The 23,150-nt window shown below is 33.7% G+C and overlaps 1 protein-coding gene across 1 annotated transcript; it reads right to left on the reverse strand.

Annotated features, from left to right (window-relative positions):
• Positions 1-1,081: 1,081 nt before the first annotated feature.
• Positions 1,082-21,848, reverse strand: LOC138315409 (uncharacterized). The gene is made up of 4 exons (XM_069256417.1): positions 20,795-21,848; positions 12,678-12,763; positions 9,522-9,705; positions 1,082-3,927 (listed from the first exon to the last, which is right to left on the reverse strand). The coding sequence occupies exons 1-4, from the start codon at positions 21,504-21,506 to the stop codon at positions 3,653-3,655; spliced, it is 1,257 nt and encodes a 418-aa protein (XP_069112518.1). The 5' UTR covers positions 21,507-21,848; the 3' UTR covers positions 1,082-3,652.
• Between the last annotated feature and the right edge of the window lie 1,302 nt (positions 21,849-23,150).

Raw genomic sequence — 23,150 nt, forward strand, 5'->3', positions numbered from 1 at the left:
TTTGAATTAACGAAGACGCTAAATAAGGTTTACGCGAATATCAAGCGGTTTACTGTATCCAATCAAAAATGGTCAAAATGAAATAAATGTGCCGAAAACATAGCCACTAGAGCAGGCTTCAATCACCCTTGACTTTATTGACTTCAAGATATTTCATGTAGATAAATTCAAATTCAGTCATGCCTTTAACTCTTGAAACATTCCATAGATTTCCATAGACAAGCTAATGTCCCCTGAAACCTACGTCGCAAGGTATTTTTGTATCAGTTTTCATTTCTAAACATATCGTGAGGGGAAAAACTCGAAAAATCGATTTAGGGAAACCTTATTCGTATCGGCTAGTCAGCTGTTCAAGTTGTTATTTTGAAAAGATTTAAAGTGTTACTATTAAAATGAGTTTTCCTTTTGGGTTAAGATATTGTCATAAATGAGACAAAAGGTTACCAAACTTCGTTTCTATGAAATTGAAGTTTCAGCTTTGACCAAATACAAAATTTATTTCTTTATGTGTTCATTGTTTCTTCTGTTTTGGTTTTTGTTTCGTTGTTTTTTTGTTGTTGTTGTTTTTTCAGTTTGAACAACTGAAAAATCTAATTGAAGAAATAAAGAAATTACAAAATGGCGTTTTCTGGCAACCCATTGTCACATAGAATTGTGCTTATGTTTTCCTATTGTCTTCCACATGGTGCCCATTAATGTCCATATTCAGTATAGACCGAACGCATGTCATCCTCAACATTTCCCAGTATAATGAGTTCTAAGGAAAATAAGGACAATTTTCAAATACAATTTATTGGGAAGATGGAAAATTTTCAGTGGTTGTGTAAAAAATAAAAACATCAAAACGTAGCTTCCCATTTTGTTTATTTAGAAATGATTCCGAGCTATTACTCTGCCTTACTAAGTTGTCCGGCCTTGTCAGTGGGTATATGTTACGTCATTTGGTTCTCTCCGGGAGAAATGTGTTGATGAATACGAAAACAAAAACAAAACAACGATAGAGAAATAATTTATCGTGGTAAAGGGTAGATAACTCATTTGAGCACAGGACGCTATGATAATAAATAAGAAACAACGTATGTCATTTATATCAATATGTTTTTTTAAGTTTAATGCCTACAATACATGTCACAAACCAATGATCCTCTCGTTTTACTCCTTTCGAACTTGTTCCTTATCGATGAGATCAAATAATTATACAATTGGATTTAATATGTACAATGTACATTAAATACATACAAAGATTATAAAACTATATGACTGTTGTTTTTTATGTGGAGGCTTGATCTCCAAAAAACTGATTTACATGAATATTTTCGAAATAGATTTACAAGATAGTATATATTGATGAATATCAAATATGAATGCCACATGATTTCATTAAACTACATGTCCATTATCATATACAATGTTGTTCATATATAATAATCATAAACATGAATTGGCGCGAAATACGAAATCATATATTTTAACTTTACATAAAATCGATAAAATAAATAGCAATAAAGATAATCTAAACAAATGCATACTCAACAAAAGCCTTATTTTTCTTCATAAACTGCCAAAAATATTGCAATTATCATTAAACGATATTATTTGTATGGTTCATTATGATAAATAATATGATAGCATAATATATATCTATCATGGCTTATACCATTGACTATGCTAGAACACCCAATGTTTGTTACACACCAATGCATGTCAAAAATATGACAAGCAATGCTTAAATAAATTCCATAAAAATATTAATTACTTTAAATGAAATATATTTTACTCCTAACACTCATTACTATAAGTGTCACAAAGATACAGCAAAATAAAAAAAGATGAGTTAAAATGTTATTAAAGTGGTTCCAAATAAAAAAAATCAAATCATGACGTTGTATTGAAAAATCATGTTTTCTTGTTTGTACCGAACTAATATTTGATCTTTAAACAATATATGCCACATAACAATATGGTACCAAACGTTACAGTATTGTATTGAAGAACGATGAAAAAATGAATGTATCAGAAGACTTTGCTGATAGAAAAGTTGAATTCTTTGTCTTAAGACATAAGTTGCACTATTCGATCATCATATATGTAAAACAGTTGAGTTAATGGTTCACTAGGTACGGCTGTTATGTGTCACCTTCATAGTGGACTTTTACGTCTTAGCTGCAACAAAACATAGTTTACAGTCTAAACGTGTGGCTACTTCATACAAATGATAATTGATTAGTGTAATCATTTACAGAAAGTGTCTTATCGTCCAATTATGTTATGTAATAAAGTTTAAATGAATTTGTCGATGACTTAATTTAATAAACAACTGGCAGTCTTAGATTTAGTAGTTCATTATATGCTTTCCAAGAGTTTTCAATAACTACTCGCATCAATTATGCAATGCACATTATACACATAAATTCATTAACCAAAATTAGATTTTAGTATATTTAATCGAGTATTAAATGTTCACTTTTACGTTATATAATATACCTTGTACGTAGTTATCTCCCTTTGAGTTTAGTTAAATCAGTTTCTTCTAACAAAATCAGTTTGGTTTTTCCATAAAAAATGTGATTCAATAAGTGACATTACAGCTTTTTAAAAATATTCTAGATGGGATGAATCATTAAAAGATAGATAATAGCACACAATAAATACCACCTATTCACGAGAAAATTAATTGGTCGCAGATATGAATGGCACCCCCAGTGTCTGGAAAGATTTTAAAAGAAACAAAATCTGGTCGAGAATGATTATAGGATGTTTTAAGACAACTTTATATCAATGTATATATTCAAATTATCGTTTATCGTCTGCTGGCATTCTTTGAAGTATATTCGAATTTCATATTTATAAAGTACATTGCTATAACATATCAAAACTGTAGACATTCAAGTGTTTACTTATCATGATGGTAACTTGCTTATTTGACCCTACATACACATATTTATGGTGCAGAGATAAATCATATGCACTTGTGCCAAAAAGGTATAAAAGTGCATCGAATAGTGCAATAGAGTAAAAGTAAGGCACCTCTTCTACACTTCAAGTTGTTGTGGTGTAGTTAAGGTAACAGACATTCTACCAATGGTCATTGAACTATAAATTACAGACCACATGGGCATTTTTGTTTGCCATATAGTGGTCGTTGATATAAAAGTTTTTTTATTAGAGGAAGAAGAGTTCCCTACAGTCAATCCTGACACATCCTTCTATAACAATCAAAATGCTAATATGACCCAATGAACTAAATTATTTTTATTTGAAAATTAAGGCTGACGATGACATACCAAATATACGTTCAAGTTGTCTTGTGCTCCAGTTTAGATATAATATAAGCTTTATAATCTTTGCTGACACCACAACCTATTCAATGTAATATGAAATACAAAAACGATACCACATACTTTATATTCCTGGGTTTGAAACTTCCCAGACTTACCGAGATCTAACCTCGGCAACAGTATCGTAAAACAATACATGACGATAACAATACCAAAAATAGATATAATCCTTTAGCACTATATACAGCTCAATTACCGTTCCGACTTTCAAACATAACTTAAAATCAACTCACAAATCACCATCACAACCACGACAATGCAGAACCATTCAACTAGTACAGTCAATTCGAAACATGCCTGACGTATATGATTTGTCAGCGCTGGGATGTCTTGTTGTAACTTCGCTTTCCAACTTTTCGGCTTCCTCTTCCAAATAATCGACTTAGAAGATCAAATGGCCCCTTGAATGACATTCTTGAAACACTGGATTTCTTTGACTCTACAGCTAAGACAGGCTCTGGGAGTGTTGGGTTGAGTTTAAACCGAATCTGACTGAGCATGCCCACTAACAGTTCGTCCACGTGATGATTCAGTGCTGCGGACGTCTCTGTATATTTGGCGTCATACTGTAAAGCAGTGGCTAAAGCTTCTGTAAAACAAAAAATAAAAAAATAAAATAATTCATTCTGGTTTGTAACGAGCATTTTAAAAAATAACGTCATTTTTGCAAGGTCGACTCCGATTAGCTGATGCAACGTCGACTCCAATTAGCTGATGCAAGGGCGCAACAATTTTTGATCGAAAATGGAGAAAATAATGTTGGCAAATCACGGTATTAGACTTAGTTATAATTATAAATTGTTTATCTTTAACGTTTTTTCTCGCTATTGATTTAGAATGCAGTCATAATTTCGTGCTTTGCTTTATCCTATTATACTATATGACATATCTTCATGTCTGCAAAGGCTTATCATTTTATTGACTTCATCTACTATGACTAATTTGCGTCACCAATTTGCTCGTATTACACTTATTTTTAAAAGATGTTCGTAATGATTGGTTGATAGATCAATCGAGCCAATGACCCATTAATTGTTAAATGCATGAAATCATTCAAACATAGATTTACCGTTGCTTTTCAACTAAAAGTATACAGTCGGAATTAACATATATCACATAATTATATAACTGATATATACTTATATATCCATGTTATATTTAATAATTTATTCCCAGTTAATCATCTTCAAAAATGTTATAACAGTTTGATAAATGCACATGATGGTAAATGACCACACAATTGTATCAAAGGAATCGTGTGAAATTTCAATTTTATCTTTAAATTTTGTTCTAAAAGTGAAACAACATCAAAGTATCTCGACTATCAAGGATGAGCGATGTAATTGTAATTATAACGGCTCTTCCGCTTGTCTTAAAAACACATTCACAAAGTAACATTGTCATCGTTACTAATGGGCTTGGTCCTTTCATGTATCTGATGACTAAAGTAATTATCGGTGACCTCCTGCTTGGATAGATGCGTTGGTCTGCTCCATTGACGTCCATTAATTATATATCTTTTTAATGGTAATTGGTATGTGGGAGGCCATTTGAATGGTTTAAATCATAGCTCAGACAGAAAACGCCTATTTCGTTAGATATAGCGATTGTTTCACTACGAAATACCTTATTCATCCAAATTACGTTCAGGTACACTTATCTTTTTATTCAAAATATGTTACCTTGACCCCCTTAACACTAGACAGGTCTAATCACTATCCATCAAGTAAAGTATGTGAGTGAAAAAGCCTAATGACGTCACTATATTATAACACATAGCTCATCCTGAGCAGCCGAGTGTGCACCAAGTTAACCACATAGTATTCTGTAATAGATTAATCACGGCACTATATTGTTATTCTTACACAACACGTTATGCGATGGACTAATTTACATGTATTTTTCACATATTTTCTCGTGGAGTATAGCAAATTAAAGTGGCTAGGTTTTATTTTTTTTTTCGTTTTCCGCATTCTTATAGTATTAACGATACTTGGCATTCCAAGACTATCTTATCGGAATAATAACGCATATAATTGGGTAACACAACATGGCGTCTGCACGTTCATCGGCGCATCAGGACACGGTCAAACGACGGGAAAAGTATCTAGTGTTTCAAAGTACCGTTCATAACACTTCACGTTCTATATAGAATATACCAATCTCTAGTTTGACATACAGTGTGGAATTCGCCTTTCTATACAACATATGCTTCGGCTTTCTTTTAAATATGGAGTTAACATATGCTTCAGCTTTCTATTGAATATGGAATTATTTTGAAGATTTTAATTCGGTAGCTTCCATCTATCAAAACTTTAGGATCAATAAAAAATCTACGAAACCCTGAATATTGTGAACATACTTAATTAAGCGAAGTTAATGTTAGCGCAAATGCGAAAAGCTTTTGTTACCTCATAAATGAATTAGTGGTACAACAGTTATCGCTGTAGCTTCAAGAAAATCACATAAAGCGCTAAAATAAAACTTCGACTTAAATAACTATGTTAACAGTATGTTAGTGCTAAATAATGAAATTCGACTGTTTAAGCGAGTCATTGATCTTTATCTTATTTTTTTTATTTTTGTAAGGGTTTCAGTCACTTGATTTCGATGGCTTCAAGTAATTTATTATGGTACTCAAAGAATATAATAATTGCTTTGCGATGTCTTGTGTCAATGTCAAGAGCAAGTTGTTGTCTTTTCACAATCATTACAATTTGTCAGTGACGACATGGTCACTTGACGTAGTACTTGAGTTGCCTTTAAGAGTCCTACATACCGATCTGTGAGTCTTCTTTGAACTGAAGTTTGATTAAAACTTGTGCGATCAAAACAGCATGGCTAATCAGACACCAGACTATTTTCTTGGTAGGTATCACATGTATTATGGGCGTGGAAAAAAACCCAAGGCAGTTAGGTGCATGCTATCATGTTTATCAAGTTTATGTGTATAAAATTGTAGAAATGGATTTTCACCAACAGAACCCATTTAAATTATTAAGTTCTTTGAAATAATAATACAAAACCAACTTACGATTTTGATTACAATAACAACTTTCCTTTAATCATTTAAAATTATTATGAAACTTGAGGGCTTAATTTTATTCTGCGTTTTCTCGATCGGAAGTATGCTAGAAGTGAGTGACTGATTGTACTGGAAAAGGGAAAAGAAGAGAGGAGAACGAAGACATTATTCAGCAAACCGTTCTGACAGTAGTAGCCCGAGATATTATATGTCATATTTGTTGTATATAGATATTAAAGTTAACATGATACCCGAATTACAATTAAGAAAACATGAAGTAATAAATGAAAAGGAAATCAAATGTGTTAAAATTAGCTCGTGTAATTAGAAGTTTGTTTCTCAACACTAATCTAATGCAATATCCTGCCAGTTTGATAAATTACAAACCCAAAAACTAATGGTAAATTGGCTTTTAACCTAAATTGACTTTTTCTACTTTCCGAAGTTCATCTCGATATAAGTACAACCACACCAGACAGGTAAGCATTTCTGGCATTCGCTTGCCATATACAAAATACCTAGACATAATTTAACGGTTTTTTCCTGTATCTTTAATTAGCAAAAAGTACACTTTCCTTGGAAGTGGTATACACAATGTACCTGTAGGATGCAGCTGCAAAGATCGAGTGCAGGTATCGCAGCATCAATCAAGGTGTCATGACGCGCTTGCTAAGCATGGCTCGAGTCTGAACCATCGTCAGGGTTGACTTGCATGTCAGTTACCTTGGCAGAATAGCTACCTCATATATCGTTGTCTACTTGTACCTTTAACTGCCAGAACGCATCAACAACTTTCTCCAAGTGTTGGAAATTCTTGGCATTAATCAGTGGAATACTTGGTTACAAAGTATTCATATTCCACCTCTTGGAATATGTACGGTGGTTTAACTATATACATAACAGCTAAAACTACAAAACTTTATCAACAACCTTTGACCATAGGGTAACCTACATCTCACCAGTATCTCACCTACATCTCACCAGCATCTCACCAGTATCTCACCTACATCTCACCAGTATATCACATACATCTCACCAGTATCTCACCTACATCTCACCTGTATCTCACTTAAATCTCACCAGTATCTCACCAGGATCTCACCTACATTTCCCCAATATCTCCCCTACACCTCACCACCCTTGCGATATGGTATTCATGACATCATGAATACTCATGAATGATTCATGAAATTTCAAGAATATTAGCAGATTGTGGTTCATGAATATTCATCAAATGACTCCCATGAAATCTTCATGAAGTTTTATGAATCAGTGAAACATTCCTCATTGTTCATGATCAATGTGTCAAAAATTAGTTTTATGCATGACTGACATTCATTAGAATACTTCAAAGTGAATGAAAATGTATAAAAATACTTTTCTTTAATATAATTTTTGCACGTTGATTGATTTTTGTAACATTTAGTACTAGTAATTAAATTTTAATCAATGCTGCCTAATGTATCACTATATATTGCGTATCAATTGCCTAAATCTTTGGAACGTAATTTCAAGGCCCTTTTTGCTTTTGTCTTTTTCTCTGAATAGTTCATCTTTTCACGACCACCTAGTCCTAAGATGACCTTTCAGACGACGTATAATAAATGAAATATGGGTAAGTGAATTTCACCCTCCTTATGTAAGCCAAAAACAACAAGCGAAATCCAAATGTTAGCATTTCTTGTTATCTGTTCCTAGACGGATGATACCGTTTCTTTCCATTGCGACACAATGACTTGTTTTGTCGGGTTATCAGCACTAGAGGAAAATTAAAGTTGTCACGTCAGTGTGTCGTTAACTTAACACAGAGGCGTGAAACGACCAAAAGACCTTTCGTGCTATGTAGCCCTGCGTTGTTGCATTGTGTACGGGCATTAATCGAACTTACCAAGATGTCGCAGCCGTGATTACTTCATATAACGAGTAAAAGGGATTTATTTCGCTTTGATTTACGAGTAAAAGCAATTCTCTCAACGTTATATCCATGCAAAAACTTGTTTGTTGATAAAGAAAGATTTTATTGTACATTATTTTGACGAATTACCGAGAAATACATATAATACCTATTTATTGCGCAATATCTTTTGCAGGTTCCGCTACTATCACATGGAAGAACAGATTGTGATCTCGGGTAGATAATTCCAGTGTAGTTTTCTGTACCGGATAGCTGTCACTCCTACCTATGGCAACTACATATATCTACTTGTCTTATCATATGTAAGAAACATGACATGTTCTTCATCAGCTGATAGTCTTAGTGGATTATATAACACATTATCAGTTATCTACGTTATGTGGTAGAATATAAAAAGTACATTATTCAAGGCTGAAATGCTTTAATATTCGAGGACTGTATTTTACAAAAAAACAAATCTGATTGATGAAGGCAATTTAATCGAAACTTGGAAGAAATTAAATGAAATGCAAACAATATCTTTCGGCAGGTGTGATGGGTAAATAATCCAAAAACATGGGAAATAATTTAAAAGTTCTATTTGGAATACACTTAAGTGCATGACTGAAAATATCTTAGTTACTTATTTTTCTGTTGGATTACGAGCGTTACGATAAACTAGTTTCAACATCCACTTAAGTGATCATTTACCTGCTTATTTATTGAAAAAATATGTTCAGTTTGTTTACTGTTATATTTGCCCTTCCCTTTATAACATTTTGCTTAGTGATGATTTTAACGAGCACAGATTTAACTATACCGATTCTTTAAACTTCAAATGTTTTGTCTACAATATTATAATTTCACAATTTAAGATTTTAAACGAAGAGATAAAGACTTTAGTCAAAGTACTTGAAAGGGCAGGGACAGTGAAGTTTAATAGAAAATCCATTTTTTTAAAACCTATCATTATTAAGCATTGCCTTTTTGCGGTTTTGTTGCATGTTGACATCCTAACTTATTACTAGTTCTCCATTATACAAATGTACATGCTATATAATTACTAACGGATATTAATGAGTATATTACATGTAGAATAAGTTCAGGAAAATATAGTTATATATTTACTTGATGAAAATGCGATAAATTAATAGCGTTAAATGTCATATGACAACTTTTGCTAGCGTGATTGCTATCGATCTTTTCATTCTCAGTTTTTCTGTTATAATTTATTTATGCATATTTTCATTTTTGGTCAATTTACCTTCGGTTGAGACTTTGCGCTTCCGGACAAGGTCAGCCTTATTACCAACCAGTATTATTGTTCTATCTGTCCCAATATCGTATAACAGCTCGTTCAATATAACTGTGGCAGCATCAAAGGTATCCCGATGGGCAATGGAGAAAACAACAATATAGGCGTCCGCTCGGAAGTCCTCTAGATCATACTGAAATATGAATGTGCATAACCAATTACAGTAAGGGTCTTGGTGTGTCAAGCTTTAAAAGAATTTTACCTCACTATATCTTTTACTAGCTCTTTTACTAACAAATATAAATACTATGATATATCAGAAATAGATTTTCACAGTTTTAACTTTAATCGCGATTGCAACATCATGTCAACCAATATCGAATATCATATGATATTTGTTCAAAGAAGAAAATCCATTGACTGAATTTGGTGAGATAACTTATGACTACATATTTAAGCATCTGTCTGGCAAAAGATCATGTCGACAATCAATCTCTGCGCTTTGGGTGTCTACATAAAAGAATTGAATAGAATGTTTGCACGACATGATTGTGTAAAGACATTCAGTACATTATCTACACTGCCGCCCACATGCACTTCCTAGACAAGGTCACATTATCAGGAAGGGCGCTTCCTGCGCCTTTACTTGACTTCTTTAATCACCATCGAATACAACCACCAGCCCACAATGACTTCTTGGTCACGCGGCAAAGACACATCCTTTTAAAACACAATGACCATTCGTGTATTGTTTAAGAATCACTTGTAGTATATATGATGTAGAATGACAAAAATACAACATCTATGATTTCACGATACTAATAGATATATTATACATCGAATCTAGACAACTTAAGTGCTAGCTCAAACGTTTAAAATCCATACAAACACTAGTCTAAAACGCAAAATTGAAATTGAGAATAGAACTTGGTAAATGTCGTCCTACCGTTGAAATCAGTCATAAAAAGGGACAAAAGTAAACGATCGCAAATAAGTTAATGTTAAGATATCGCAGGCGATTAGAGAATAGAAAATTCATGAAAACATGATTACGCGATCAAAATTTATTGTTACATAACATTATGAAAACACAAATCGGTTACCTTGCACATAACATTATGTTCAAACCTAATCATGTTCTTATCAAAGGGACATCGAATTGACCAATTGGAATCAAGTGGGTACAAGTGGACTAAGACTTTGGTACAGACAATAAGACATAGAGCAGCATTTAAATCAACACCAGTATTCCATCAGGATCCCTTATAGAACATAATTTGTAAATGCCAATACCAGATACCTTGGGGCTAATCGACACATTTGACTGAAGAACGGAACGAAAATAAATGTGTAACAAATCTTCCTAGATTAGTATCTCGGCACTGTAGAGTTGGAGGCAAAATAAGAAACACTTATTCCTTTAAAACGACCTGGATGTGTCATGGGAGTAATAAAAGCGCCAGAAAGACTCTGAAACAAACCTCAAATTAAATTAGTTTTCGTTTTTCAATTACTGATACCCATGGGCGGCAAACAAAAGAATTGTAAAATTATTACTCTCGGTATGTGTGGTAGAGTATATCTATACTATTGTAACCCTTTGACCTCAGAACGCGGGCTGCAATTTACGCCCCTAGTTTCTCCGCTTGAATTGTGAGCTTGACAGATTGCGGTCTTCGAACCTTGAGATAATCACCGAATTCAAAAGTAACGCAGTAGATCTTGTGATATCGCGACCTGCTTTTAATACTTCTAACATGCAATCCAAAGAATAAACAACATCATTGAAGGTGCGAAACCGAGTTATAATAAAAATTTTGGAAAAACGGAAAGACAATAATTAGAAAATATCATTTTTTTCTCGTAGTTCACTCTCAACTTTTTGATGGTGCGATTAAAAACAATGTAAGGGAGACTTGCCTCGAAGAATTAATATATTTGACGTTTGTTTTAATTAAGTTACCGTAGCTAACGCTGATGCTTACGAACACACAAGAAACCTAGACAACACTATGAAATGAGCTTTACTAATACTGATCACGAGGAAACTGTATTTCGATAGCATCGATATCGTGCATTAAAGTTATCAACGAATGTCAATCATCATCATTCAAAGGCAAAATAATGCAATGGTAATATGTTTTTAAGGTTAAGTACAATGTATTTAGGGTTGAGCAAATAATTGTGCATATGCTTGATTAAATGAATATTTTTGCAACATTAGGACGCTTTTCTCGAATAAGTATGGATACACTTTCCAACTATTCAGCAAAACACGTTGTTTTTATTATATTTACAATGCACCCCTTCGTATTTCAATTTTAAGAGTATTGCCTTTTCCCTTGTGCTTAAAACCAGGTTGTCTCGATTATTTTAGGTTTTATATCTTGGAATTTTCACTGACAGAATTGGAGTATTTCTCCCTGTTTTGGACGACACAATTCATCACACAAAAACACCTAGTGACCGCCACGAAACCTTGAAATCAGTCAATCACACAAGACAGCCAAAATTAATTTGACATGGCTGCATGCCGCCTTTCATGTAGAATCTCTGTTCCCATTGCTACATTCTCGCTACCTTATCGCCAATATCAGCAGGTAGCCAGCTGGGTTTATATATTATTGGGTTCCTGGTCATGTCTGGCTATCAAATCAGCCTCGGTGAGATGCTTATATTTACCATCATAATCAATCAGACGCTCTCTTGTTTATTATGATCACGTGCGTTTTGACGTTTCTGTCATTAGCGACACAGCTATCGCCATCACTCACAGGGAATCCAATCCCATCAGATAGTGATCACCACAAGTCGAGATTTGATATTTGTATCCATTCTCTCATTACATTCACGAAACCGAAAAGTTACGACTGCTATGGAAATTTCATTCATCTCCTTCCTGAATCTGTTTTAATAATCATTTGAAATATGAATCAGGGAAACGGAAAATTACCATTCGAGTTTGTTTCCTGAAAAATGGCGTTATTTACAGAAAATTTGTCTGTACTATATATATCAAGACTTTTTTTAATAGAACTATTTATTTTTGTCTCAAATTGTTTATTTGAGAACTTGGCCAATTTATATATAGACCGCTTTGCAGTAAAGACCCGTTTTCTTTGTAATCGTTATGGTCTTTATAGACATTTGTGACCATGTACTCACTTCAGGGTCCAATCCATCTGTACATTCTAACGTGGATTCTTCACCGTTGAGGAGAACAGATACTGTGTTTTCCTCTTCATCCCTATCTGTAAGACAGAACACATATTTAGTATACTGTTGACCTTTCGGTCTGTAAGTCCCCCAGTAGAAACATATATAAACTGATAAACAGTGCAATAAAAGATAGAGGAAGGAAAAAAACAATAGCAACAGGCCGGATAATTAGAGCGAATACCAGCTCCGTCAGTTAGTCGTTACGATCTATTTATAGCCTAACTTGAATAAAAGCTGCTCAGTGAACTTGAAGATGGAAGCCGAGAACAGAAGCGAGCCAGGTCATTAAAACGTTTTGCTCTATGACTAAAACAAACATGATACCCCCTTTACGAGAACTTCTCAAAATGAGAACGTCATCTGGCCATGGGAAGGATGGTTTAGGAACCTGCCTTTTTTATGGACTGTCTCTCTGTTCGTTGTCTATTTTATCTGATAATTTTTCTGCACTTAAGATCAAATTAGTTGGAAGAATAATGTTCCGCTATGTGTATTCACATGTGTGTTCTGTCTATATCACTCATGCTTACCATATTGAAATGTTTCTAGTCTAATTAAGATCCTCATTTTATTATATAAATCTATTTCTTCTAATATACAACACGCCACTCTCATTCTCCGCATGTTTTATGGATACTAGTTGTGCTTAACCTCTTTATTTATTTATTATGATTTATGCGCTCTGTTGTATAACTATTTCAAATGTAGGTATGAAAGGTATAACAAGATCAATTGGCCACAAAACGTAGTAAACCAAGGATATTTTTGGTTTTGTTTCATTTCCTCTGTTATTTCACAAATGTTTTTTTATAAAAGAAGTGCATGGAAATAACAATATATATTCCTTTCATAGAAGGACTCTCACATAATTTCCATATTTCATAAATTTTAGTTTTAAACAAGCTTACATTTCTCTCTCTCTTTATCTTTATTACAAACAATACATTCACATTCGTTCAATATAAACAAACACAATGAATGATAACACAGCAAACAGACAAGGATATTTTAGTTTTTTTAGTTTGTTATACCATATTGAAATTAAAAATATGTTGGACATGAGGTATTAAAAGAAATTGTACTGTGTACGATATTGCATATGACATATCATAACATGTTGTTGTTTAGTATGTCTAGATATAATGTTCTATGGACAGCATGGATGTACTGTAGTTGAGAACGACTAGCACGTACTATAGAAATACTTTTGACGGTAAACGGCACAAATTTTCTATACATTATATTTCATATGGATATGTCTCAATGTGATCAACTGTATTAATGAGTTACCATGCACCAAGCAGACCGTAGGTATATTACGGAATTTGACGCAGTTTTGTGGTTTGATAATTTGTGTTATTATCATGTTTGTACGGGATAGCTTCTCGGCATTGATGAAAAAATGTAAACTTGATAAAGGATATTTAAGTAAATATAATTTTATGTTAGGTTGTGTTCACATCAAATTAAAAAAAGCACTGGTTAATACAAGACAACTGTCTCAGATGGACAATGCGCTTGTAGCTAAGAGAGTGGTAGAATCTGACACCTTAACCACTCAGCCACCGTAACCACATTTTTTCCAGAACAACATATACCAATGTATTATTGCTGAGGTTCAAATTACATACACTACCTAGCATCATGGTAGTATGTACACACAGTTGTTATCTTCTATATGTTAACGTAAACAATCATGTTGGTTAGCTTCTAGGGTTATCTCTGCTGAAGCCTAATAAACATTAGGGTCTGCCACAGAAACAATAATAAACAAAGAAATTACCAAATCATCTAACGCACGTTATTTCTGATCATAATAATCATGTGCGTCATTTGAGCTGGAATTTCAAGATTTTTAATTCAACGCCATCAGAGCAGTAATTAGCAAACATTGAAAAAGAAATAAACACATCCCTCTAAAGTTAATCCACTTGAGACACCTGAGACGCTATCTATCATATCTTAATACGTGTAATTCCTACCCAGCAAGTCTCATTTCATGTTGTAGAAGGGAAATATGGACGATAACCGTGCTACGTTTTAATGGATATAATCTGCATTTGTCTAGCTGAAAGTCGGTCAAGCTTTTTAGAATAACACATTTTAACAACAAAAAATCAAAACACTCGTAGAAAATTGTTTGTATAAAGAGAAAACACATAAAAGTAAAAAAATTTCTTCTTATGAAAACGTTAGAACATATTTAACTAACAATGAAACAGTTTTGTTCACATTAAGCTGTATATAATACACTAATGAGTGAGCATAAACAAGGCGTTAAGGATGTACTATCCCAAGCCGTTCTCACCGGTACCAATGTACTCATTGAAGTCGAGAAGTCAACGTCAGGGAGGATTTGTACAGATAAGCATCGACATACATGGCTATTCCCATACCATCTCCCTTGGTAAGAACCTAGTTGAAAAATTCCTGTACTTCTACAGTACATTGCACCTCTTCATAGAATATCAAGCGAAGATATATTCTATTTATTATGAATTTACATGTCATTTATTACAGACAGCACTTAATGCTGACATTGCAATTTTAAAAAAAACCACATATATTTTAGGGTTGTATTAATAATATGCCTTAAATACTTTTGAAATCCGTCTGATTCTTTCTTCTTTTCTTTTTTTGTATTGTCAACTATGAGGTTTAATGCTCACAAAAATAGTCAGCTTCCTCATTGATAAAATATAAAATTAGATATGTATTCGTATGTTATATTGATGTGATTTCTGTGATTTATACCAGTTAAATATGTGAATATATATTTTCAATGTTTACAAAAATAGTCAGCTTCCTCATTGATGAAATATAGAATTAAATATGTATTCTAATGATATATTGATGTGATTTCTGTGATTTTTACCAGTTGAATATGTGAATATATATTTCATATCATCTTCTCAAGTCTTTCATCGCAAGGAATTTATTATATCTTGAACGATAAACAAACTGGTTATAAATAGGTGCCAGTTTACATAAAGCAAACAAAATAACCTTACGTTATACACTGTATATAAATAAATAAATTGTTCGGTGTTTCATATGTTGATATCGTGTGAAGATTTGGCAGGGACCTCTCCGTAAGATCCAGATACGTAACAACTAACCAACCATAATATCAACAGGTGTTTATTTTCTAAAACCAACCGTTTCATACAAAGCACAGACTTCGAAGACCTTTCAGCACTGCAACAATTCAAATATGATCTAAATCTGATGCAACCAGGATATTTACAACTTTTTATGAAGAACAAGAATAGCACGATCATGGTTAAGAGTCATCACTTTACATAAGGAAGAGGAAGACATGAACATCAACAAGAGCATGTGTAAACAATCTGTCAAGACGTCAAAACTGGGATGTTCTGAAAGAGAAACTATAAACGTATATTCCAATGCACGCATTAAGACATGAAAATTATTTCCTCCAGTGATTTTCTTAACCTTCTTATTTTTATTATTATTATATTTATTTTTTGAAGGGTTGGGGATCACATTTTTCAGCATTTGTTATTAATTACATAAAAAAAACAATTATATAGCTGAGTTTCACATAGACAATCGTCATAAATAAATAAAAACTCTTTCACCGTTAGAGGTTCCATCAACAGTTGTCAAGTTTTGATAGAAGTCCTTCTTATGTTTAAATATATTCATATAATTAAGGATTAACTTGAATACTGTTTTATGTTATGAAGATATAACACAAACATCTGAGTGCACTTTAAATCAACCGATAAGTTATGATGTTTTTCCAGTCTTTTTTTTCTATGTGACGTCTCATTATTGATAACTTTGGCATTTATAGCGCAATTAGACTGCTGCAAAGATATTTTTCCTTGTGCTAACCCATTTAGAATATCTATTTTTACCCAAGAAATCATGATGATTACTCTGGTACGCTCGTGTGAAACCTACAAAATTCAAAAGTAATAACCGGTTATGTTCATGACCGAGACGTTTGTCACTTTTGGTTATAAATACTTTCACCGAGCAGTGCAAGGTCAATATTTTGAAACTGACTTAATTTACGTTGTAAGAACCAACCAAAAGACAAATATTTTATCTTATATTAAAATTTTCCTTCTTCTTTTATATGTTCTTTTTTTCCTCTCATTCCTTTTAATTTTCCATCTAACAAAGAAGAAAGTGTAAACAGAATATGGTCGTGACCTAAATAAAAAGTTAGAAGATGAACCGTAGCTGAGAAATTGTATATAAAACAGAGCATTGGCGTAAACAGCTAACGACCTGCGAACGAGCTAACGAATATGTGGCCCTCGTTAAGACTGATATAGAACGCTGCTGTTGCTACTGGTTTCTTTCAGTCAGCGTTTGGCACCAATTGATGCGTTTGTCTCTCTGAAAGACTTATGCTTTTGTCTGAACCTTTTTTATCTCTAGCAGTCTAGCTCTTCAACTAAATAACCCAATTTCCCAAATGATGTCGTCGGCAGAAGTAGTCCTAAAACGGAACTCGAATTACAGTAAAAACCTCACTTAGCGTCCATCTCTGAATAAAGACAACCTGTTTCTACACAATTGTCATGCAATGGACATTAACATGATAATAAGACAAGACCTTTTATCGTATTCCAACTCTCAGTAGTTACGTAACTTTGCTGGTACAGTATATTATAAGGAATTCGCTGCAGACCTCTGTAAACGCAGCTGTGGCAATTTGTTTTACTGTAACATCCTCAAGAGCCAAAGAAGAGTGTTTTATTTCTATCCACTGCATCATGAGAGATGACGAGAAACAGACAAATCCTATTTTTACTAGTAACTGTACGAATTATAAATGATAGAAATAAAAGAAAGAAAGTTTGTAAGTGATGTGATGTTAGGATGGTCTACCAATGGTCTACAACGTTAAACACGTGATACTATAAATCATCCACACGCACTTATTTCAGTATTTGTGTATTATAGGTACAGATCACGATAGATTAGAACGACTAAACAGAAAATATTTGTCCTTCTACGTCTTTACATATTAAAGAGTTATCTGCCCTTGTGATGAGGTATTGATTGTGAAGTCATGCATTTGTAAGCGTAACGCCATTTTTTAGAGAAAAGGACGTGAGTTTCGCGCACAAAATAAAGACGTCACAATTGATAACGTCCCACAAGGGAAATAACTTTGCAAAGACGAAATAGTTTGTGCTGATAGCTCCTTAGACCTTTTACGGGTTGTCAGTGATATTAAGAGCTAAATTATTTGAAGTTATGGATAACCTAAATGACAACTTGAACCAGGTTAAAGAACATTTAAATGGTGCATGAAGATACGAAAAGGGTACTTAAGATAATTTATTTAAAATCTGCATAGCTCATTGTGGTAAATGGAAGGTTTAATGGGTGGTTATCAATCATGGATTATCGCTCAAGTCGAAAACCATAAACAACGTACTTATCCCATTATAAGGAATGTAAAAAAAATATTGTACACAATTTCCTTACACTAAAATTCAATCAATTATAGCCTTTATTTGTTTATAATTAACTACAAGTTCACTACCATGTTGATAATGACCTTTGAAAATTCAAACATAAAATGTTCTTGCTAAATCATTAACACATTGCGATTATGAGGAAAATATTGTTGCTATTAAGAGGAAAGCTATTTCATGAAAGGAACATTAAGTGCAGAGTATGATATAATTACAAAGTAGATAGCTTTGTTAAGTAGCTACATTGCCTTTGATAAGCTGAATCAGTTGTGCATTGCTCTCTGGCAATTTACCAAGCCAGGTACATGCATGTAATTGCCTTGTTCAGGTGCAAAAGAAGACAGAACGGTCTTCCTTAATAATGTATAAAGTGGTGTAGGATATTTTTGTTTTAGTCTACTGCTCTACTTATAGTACATCTAAACTGGATAGGAGGTATCGCCGTAAAGGTTATCACAGGCGTAACTAGACAAACAGTTCTATATAAGCCAGTGTGCTAATGTCAGTGAAAATTAACCGATGACATGTGATAAAACATGTCAAGGTTTGATTTTACATTTTCTTACCAAAAAGTTCTATAATTAAGCATTACATTAAGTATGAATTATTGAATAATGGTATCTTTTCTATGTTTTTTTTTCGATGTTCTAAGCTGTATGTCAAGTATAAAAATCTTAATTTCATGAGCAATATAATAATTTGAACGACAAAATATATGATGCGTTTTTATATCTAAATTATATTGCCTTGTATTAGGAAAGGCACATTAAACATAATGATTGATTAATGGTTTGTTTCTTATGGGTTTTTTTCAATGATCATGGCAGAAGCAGTATTTAAATTATAAAGGAGCCTAACTTATATAATTAATGAGCTGTATAATCATTTGAAGGCCGATATAGATAATGGATGTTTATCATCCAAGTTTCATTATCTTGTCTTGTATCAAAATATTTACATTATAACTATATACTATTTATATACTATTATAAAAGTACTTTCACATACAAAAAGATAAAATTAAGACTTCAATAATGTTATGAATTGCAATAAATGTTAACCGTTGTAGGAGTAGGAGCAAATCGTGGCCATGTCGTATAAAATTAACTTTTACCCACAACAAGCATAACACATACATACCACAGAATATCATTGAAGTCGATGGGAACGTGAAAATATGTTCCCGCTTACAATCAAATTTTGACAAAACCGACGAAATACATTGAAATGAATGAGAAAAGACTTGATGATAAAATGTTCAACCGCTTCTTGGGAAAGAGTTTGTGCTTTCTAGGATTCCCACGTTTTACCATGGCGACCTCTGGTATTTAAGCGAGATAACGAGGGGAGTTAACTGTTCCAAATGATTATCTGTTATAGATACTGAGGGCGTAACCTGTTGTTCCTAAACGTGTCAAAGTAATCATACAGACTATCTGTACAGTAGGTCGTTGTAATAGCTCAACCCTCCTTATCATAGGGGTTCTACTAATGCACTGAGCTAATATTTCGGTCGCTGATGTTACAGACGGTTAATGACATTAACCTCTAAAGTGGTGTACACGTCAATATTGTAAAGGGTTTTGAGATTCATTTTTGATTTATTCCAAGGTTCAAAGCAATTAATGCGATATTTCAGTAAATTATATGCAATCAACCTCTATCTAAAAGACAATGGTTTACTCAATAAATGAATTACATGATATTTACAAAAGTACAACCGTATTAGTCCATTTCGTGGGAATGTATTCCTGAATGACGACCCCAAAAGTAGGGTACCAAATCGGTGGGGAAGTAATTGGATGTCTGAAAAATGCCAGTACGTACCAAGCCTGTGGAATGGTTAACTGGTTACTTCGTTACTGACAGAGCGAAAAGAATGCTCTTCATTGTGGTAATAAATGTCATTTAGCCACAAAACGTCAGTTAACTACCTTTGGTTCTGTAAGGACTGTTTGTTCAGAAACAACACCTTTGAATTCTTGAAGGAACTGGGGATGTATCTAAAGATATGCCATTTTTGTCTCAGCTGATATATTTGTGAATTAGGCCAATATTCTCAAGTTAACCTTGTGATTCACTTAATCAATCTTATAGTGCCAATTATATTTGAATCTTTTTATTTGCTCTTTATTTACTGTACTGTTTAAATTATTAGAACTTAGGTGACGATTTGAAAAGTAGATAGATGCAAACTATGGTTGGTTGAGAGTCTCCTAAAAGTAGAAGTATGAAACCAAGGTGCTTTAGAAGGATAATCGGTCGCAATTCCAATGTATGTCAAATTCGGACTTCAAGGCATCATGAGCATCATGATTGTGTCAAGCACTGTAAGGATTAGTTGTGAAAATGACGTTCATAAGGTCTAATTCATTCATCGTATCTCATGGAATCGAATAGAAAAAAATGCTAAACTATCTTAAAATCCTAAGTCAATAATATATATTTTAGTTTTACACCGACATATGTCAATGGCTCTTGAGTAATTATGCAATTTTACAACAATATCATACAATGTAATATTCAATAATACTTTTTGTTTTGAATCTACAAATATATTGTGACACACATTGCACCTTTAATATGTTGGATACGTACCCATTGAATTGTCGAAAGCAACATATTCTGACGTCATGAATTGTTGTGTGATTGAGGATTTGCCGACGCCAGTCGCTCCAAGGACGAGTATTTTGAAATAAGAGGCATTGCCAGAGATTGACGTTTGCGTGGTCACGCGGGGTGTCATGATTGGGAAAGGTCGTGTGTTGCCATGTCCAACATTGTCACGTGAATGCGTTACATTTGTACTACCAGAGTTCCGACCTCCTTTTTTCCTGAATGAATCGCCTCTGTTCACTACGCCTTTGGAGGTCGTCTTGAATGACCTTATTCGCCTGATAGAAGCGTCTTTAGGTTCTCGACCATCACGGACATCGTCAAAAGACACTGACAGGTAACTGGGTTGTGTCCCTGAAGTCACACTTCCTCGTCTGCAATTATCGTCCCTTGACGTACGAATTTCCGGTGCAGTTTGACGTGACCTTAACTCACCGGCGACCTTGAATGATCCTGCACGAACATGTGACACATTGTCTCCAGGCAACAGGTGGCTTGAGGAATGATGTCCAGATTGTAAGCCAGATGATTGGCTGCCCAGATGACCAGCGGATGGGTAACCGGGCTTTAAGTGTCCAGATGAATCCGTCATGGATTCCTCGGATAACATGTGTCTATGATGGCTACGGGTGTAACTTTTCTGACTTCTACCACTTTTTTTAGAAAAGTTTTCACAATTTCTTTCAACAGTCATGTTATCCTTTGGCGATAACAGCAAATGGAAATATTTAGCTATCACAATCACATATGATACGGCACTATATATAATTTGCTGATCGTATGCACGTTTCTATAGCATTAGCATTACGTGCTGTCTATAGACCGGGTTGGATGATAACGGTATCGCATACATACCATGGCGTAGTTTTCGTTTGGAACTTTTGAAGTATAAAATATCCCGTTTGAGAGTGCGATGCACGCGCGACTGGTCTATGTATCATATGGTGTTGCTAGCCTTGCCGTCAGACTACTTACAGCCTATCTTAGGATCCCTCTTATAAACATACTCTCGCAGACAAACCACGTGCAATGTGGTGGCCGGTAACGCGTTAGTCATCATCTCCTATCTCCTCACCCTGCGGTTCGTCTACGTGCACACCAGTGTGTGGTCGCTTATACCCTCTCAAAAAATTCTATTTTGAATTCTTTCTCCGAAAATTGTCGAATTTGAAACATCTTAAAATGTCTGGAGAGTCGTGCATACGATACGTAAGTGCCAAGTTCTTAAAGGTTTATTCTACGAATCTCGCGTCTTCTAAGTGTTCAAATTTCAACAAGTTTTATTCCAATGTTATGATGCCAGAATCATTTGGACTTCATTCTCAAATCAGGAAATGATGTAGAACTCCAGACAACTATAAATCGAAATATAATTTAACTTCGATACCATCATTTCTCTAAATAGACGATACTTGTTTCTATCGAAAAGGCTATAGTTAGGTATAATTACATTGTGTATATGTAGTGTTTGAATAAAAAAAAAACTCAAATGAATGATATACATTGTGAAAAGGACAAAAACCTTCTTATGGTTAATTAAAATTCTATGGGAAGGCGTTTTCTTTGGTTATGTGCAAAATTATATAATCACATGATATAGGTCTATTGAGCCGACCGACATATCCCTAAATGATTTATTGTTACGTTTGAAATCGATTCAATCTGAATGTTTCGATTAAAATGATCAACCATATTGAGATATAGTTTGTACGTATTACAGTGTAATACCGCGTTATTTGAGTTGAAAGTTCAATGCTACACTATAGTAGCTTATGACGTTTCAGGAACTCAAGAATGATGTCTAGGAATCTTTATACCAGTTTAGTAAATCTATTCTTCCAAATAACAGACAAGACCACCCTAAGTTATCCGACATCCAGTGCAGAATATGTCAGTCAAAGATTATTACGTAATGTCTTAATTGCCCTGCAGAATGAGTACACAGTAAATTGTTATCAGTCAGCGAGCGCCTGTCGCTTCCGTCATCATCTTGTTAAACTAAATCTGATTGGCTCGCAATTGATGTAAAACGATTTGAAGCGAGAAAAGACATGTCTAAGCATGGCGCAATCATGTATTGTTTTGATATATAGATTTTTCAGATTTATGTTTTAAAGAATAGGGAAACAATATCTTTTTATTTGCAATAAAATTTCTATCATAAAATTCAGTTAGCCATTCTAGCTGCTAGCCCAATGAAAATCAGACATTTCATATTGGTGTCTAAAAACAATTCTTCTGTTAAGTTTCTTTCTTGATATGATGCCGTGGTGTGAATTCACCATTTTATTATTTTTTTTTTTTTTCACATTTTTCTTTTTTTTATTTCCTTAGCTTG

This window comes from Argopecten irradians, chromosome 2 (genome assembly GCF_041381155.1).
Source record: "Argopecten irradians isolate NY chromosome 2, Ai_NY, whole genome shotgun sequence".
NCBI lineage: Eukaryota > Metazoa > Mollusca > Bivalvia > Pectinida > Pectinidae > Argopecten > Argopecten irradians.

Excerpts from the sequence above, each read along its gene's own strand:
- LOC138315409 (XM_069256417.1), bottom strand. The coding sequence starts at position 21,506 with ATGACTGTTGAAAGAAATTGTGAAAACTTTTCTAAAAAAAGTGGTAGA. Across the intron at positions 9,706-12,677 it reads CAGATGGATTGGACCCTGAA|TATGATCTAGAGGACTTCCG; the intron begins GTGAGTACATGG and ends TTCATATTTCAG. Across the intron at positions 3,928-9,521 it reads GCGCAAAGTCTCAACCGAAG|AAGCTTTAGCCACTGCTTTA; the intron begins GTAAATTGACCA and ends TTTGTTTTACAG.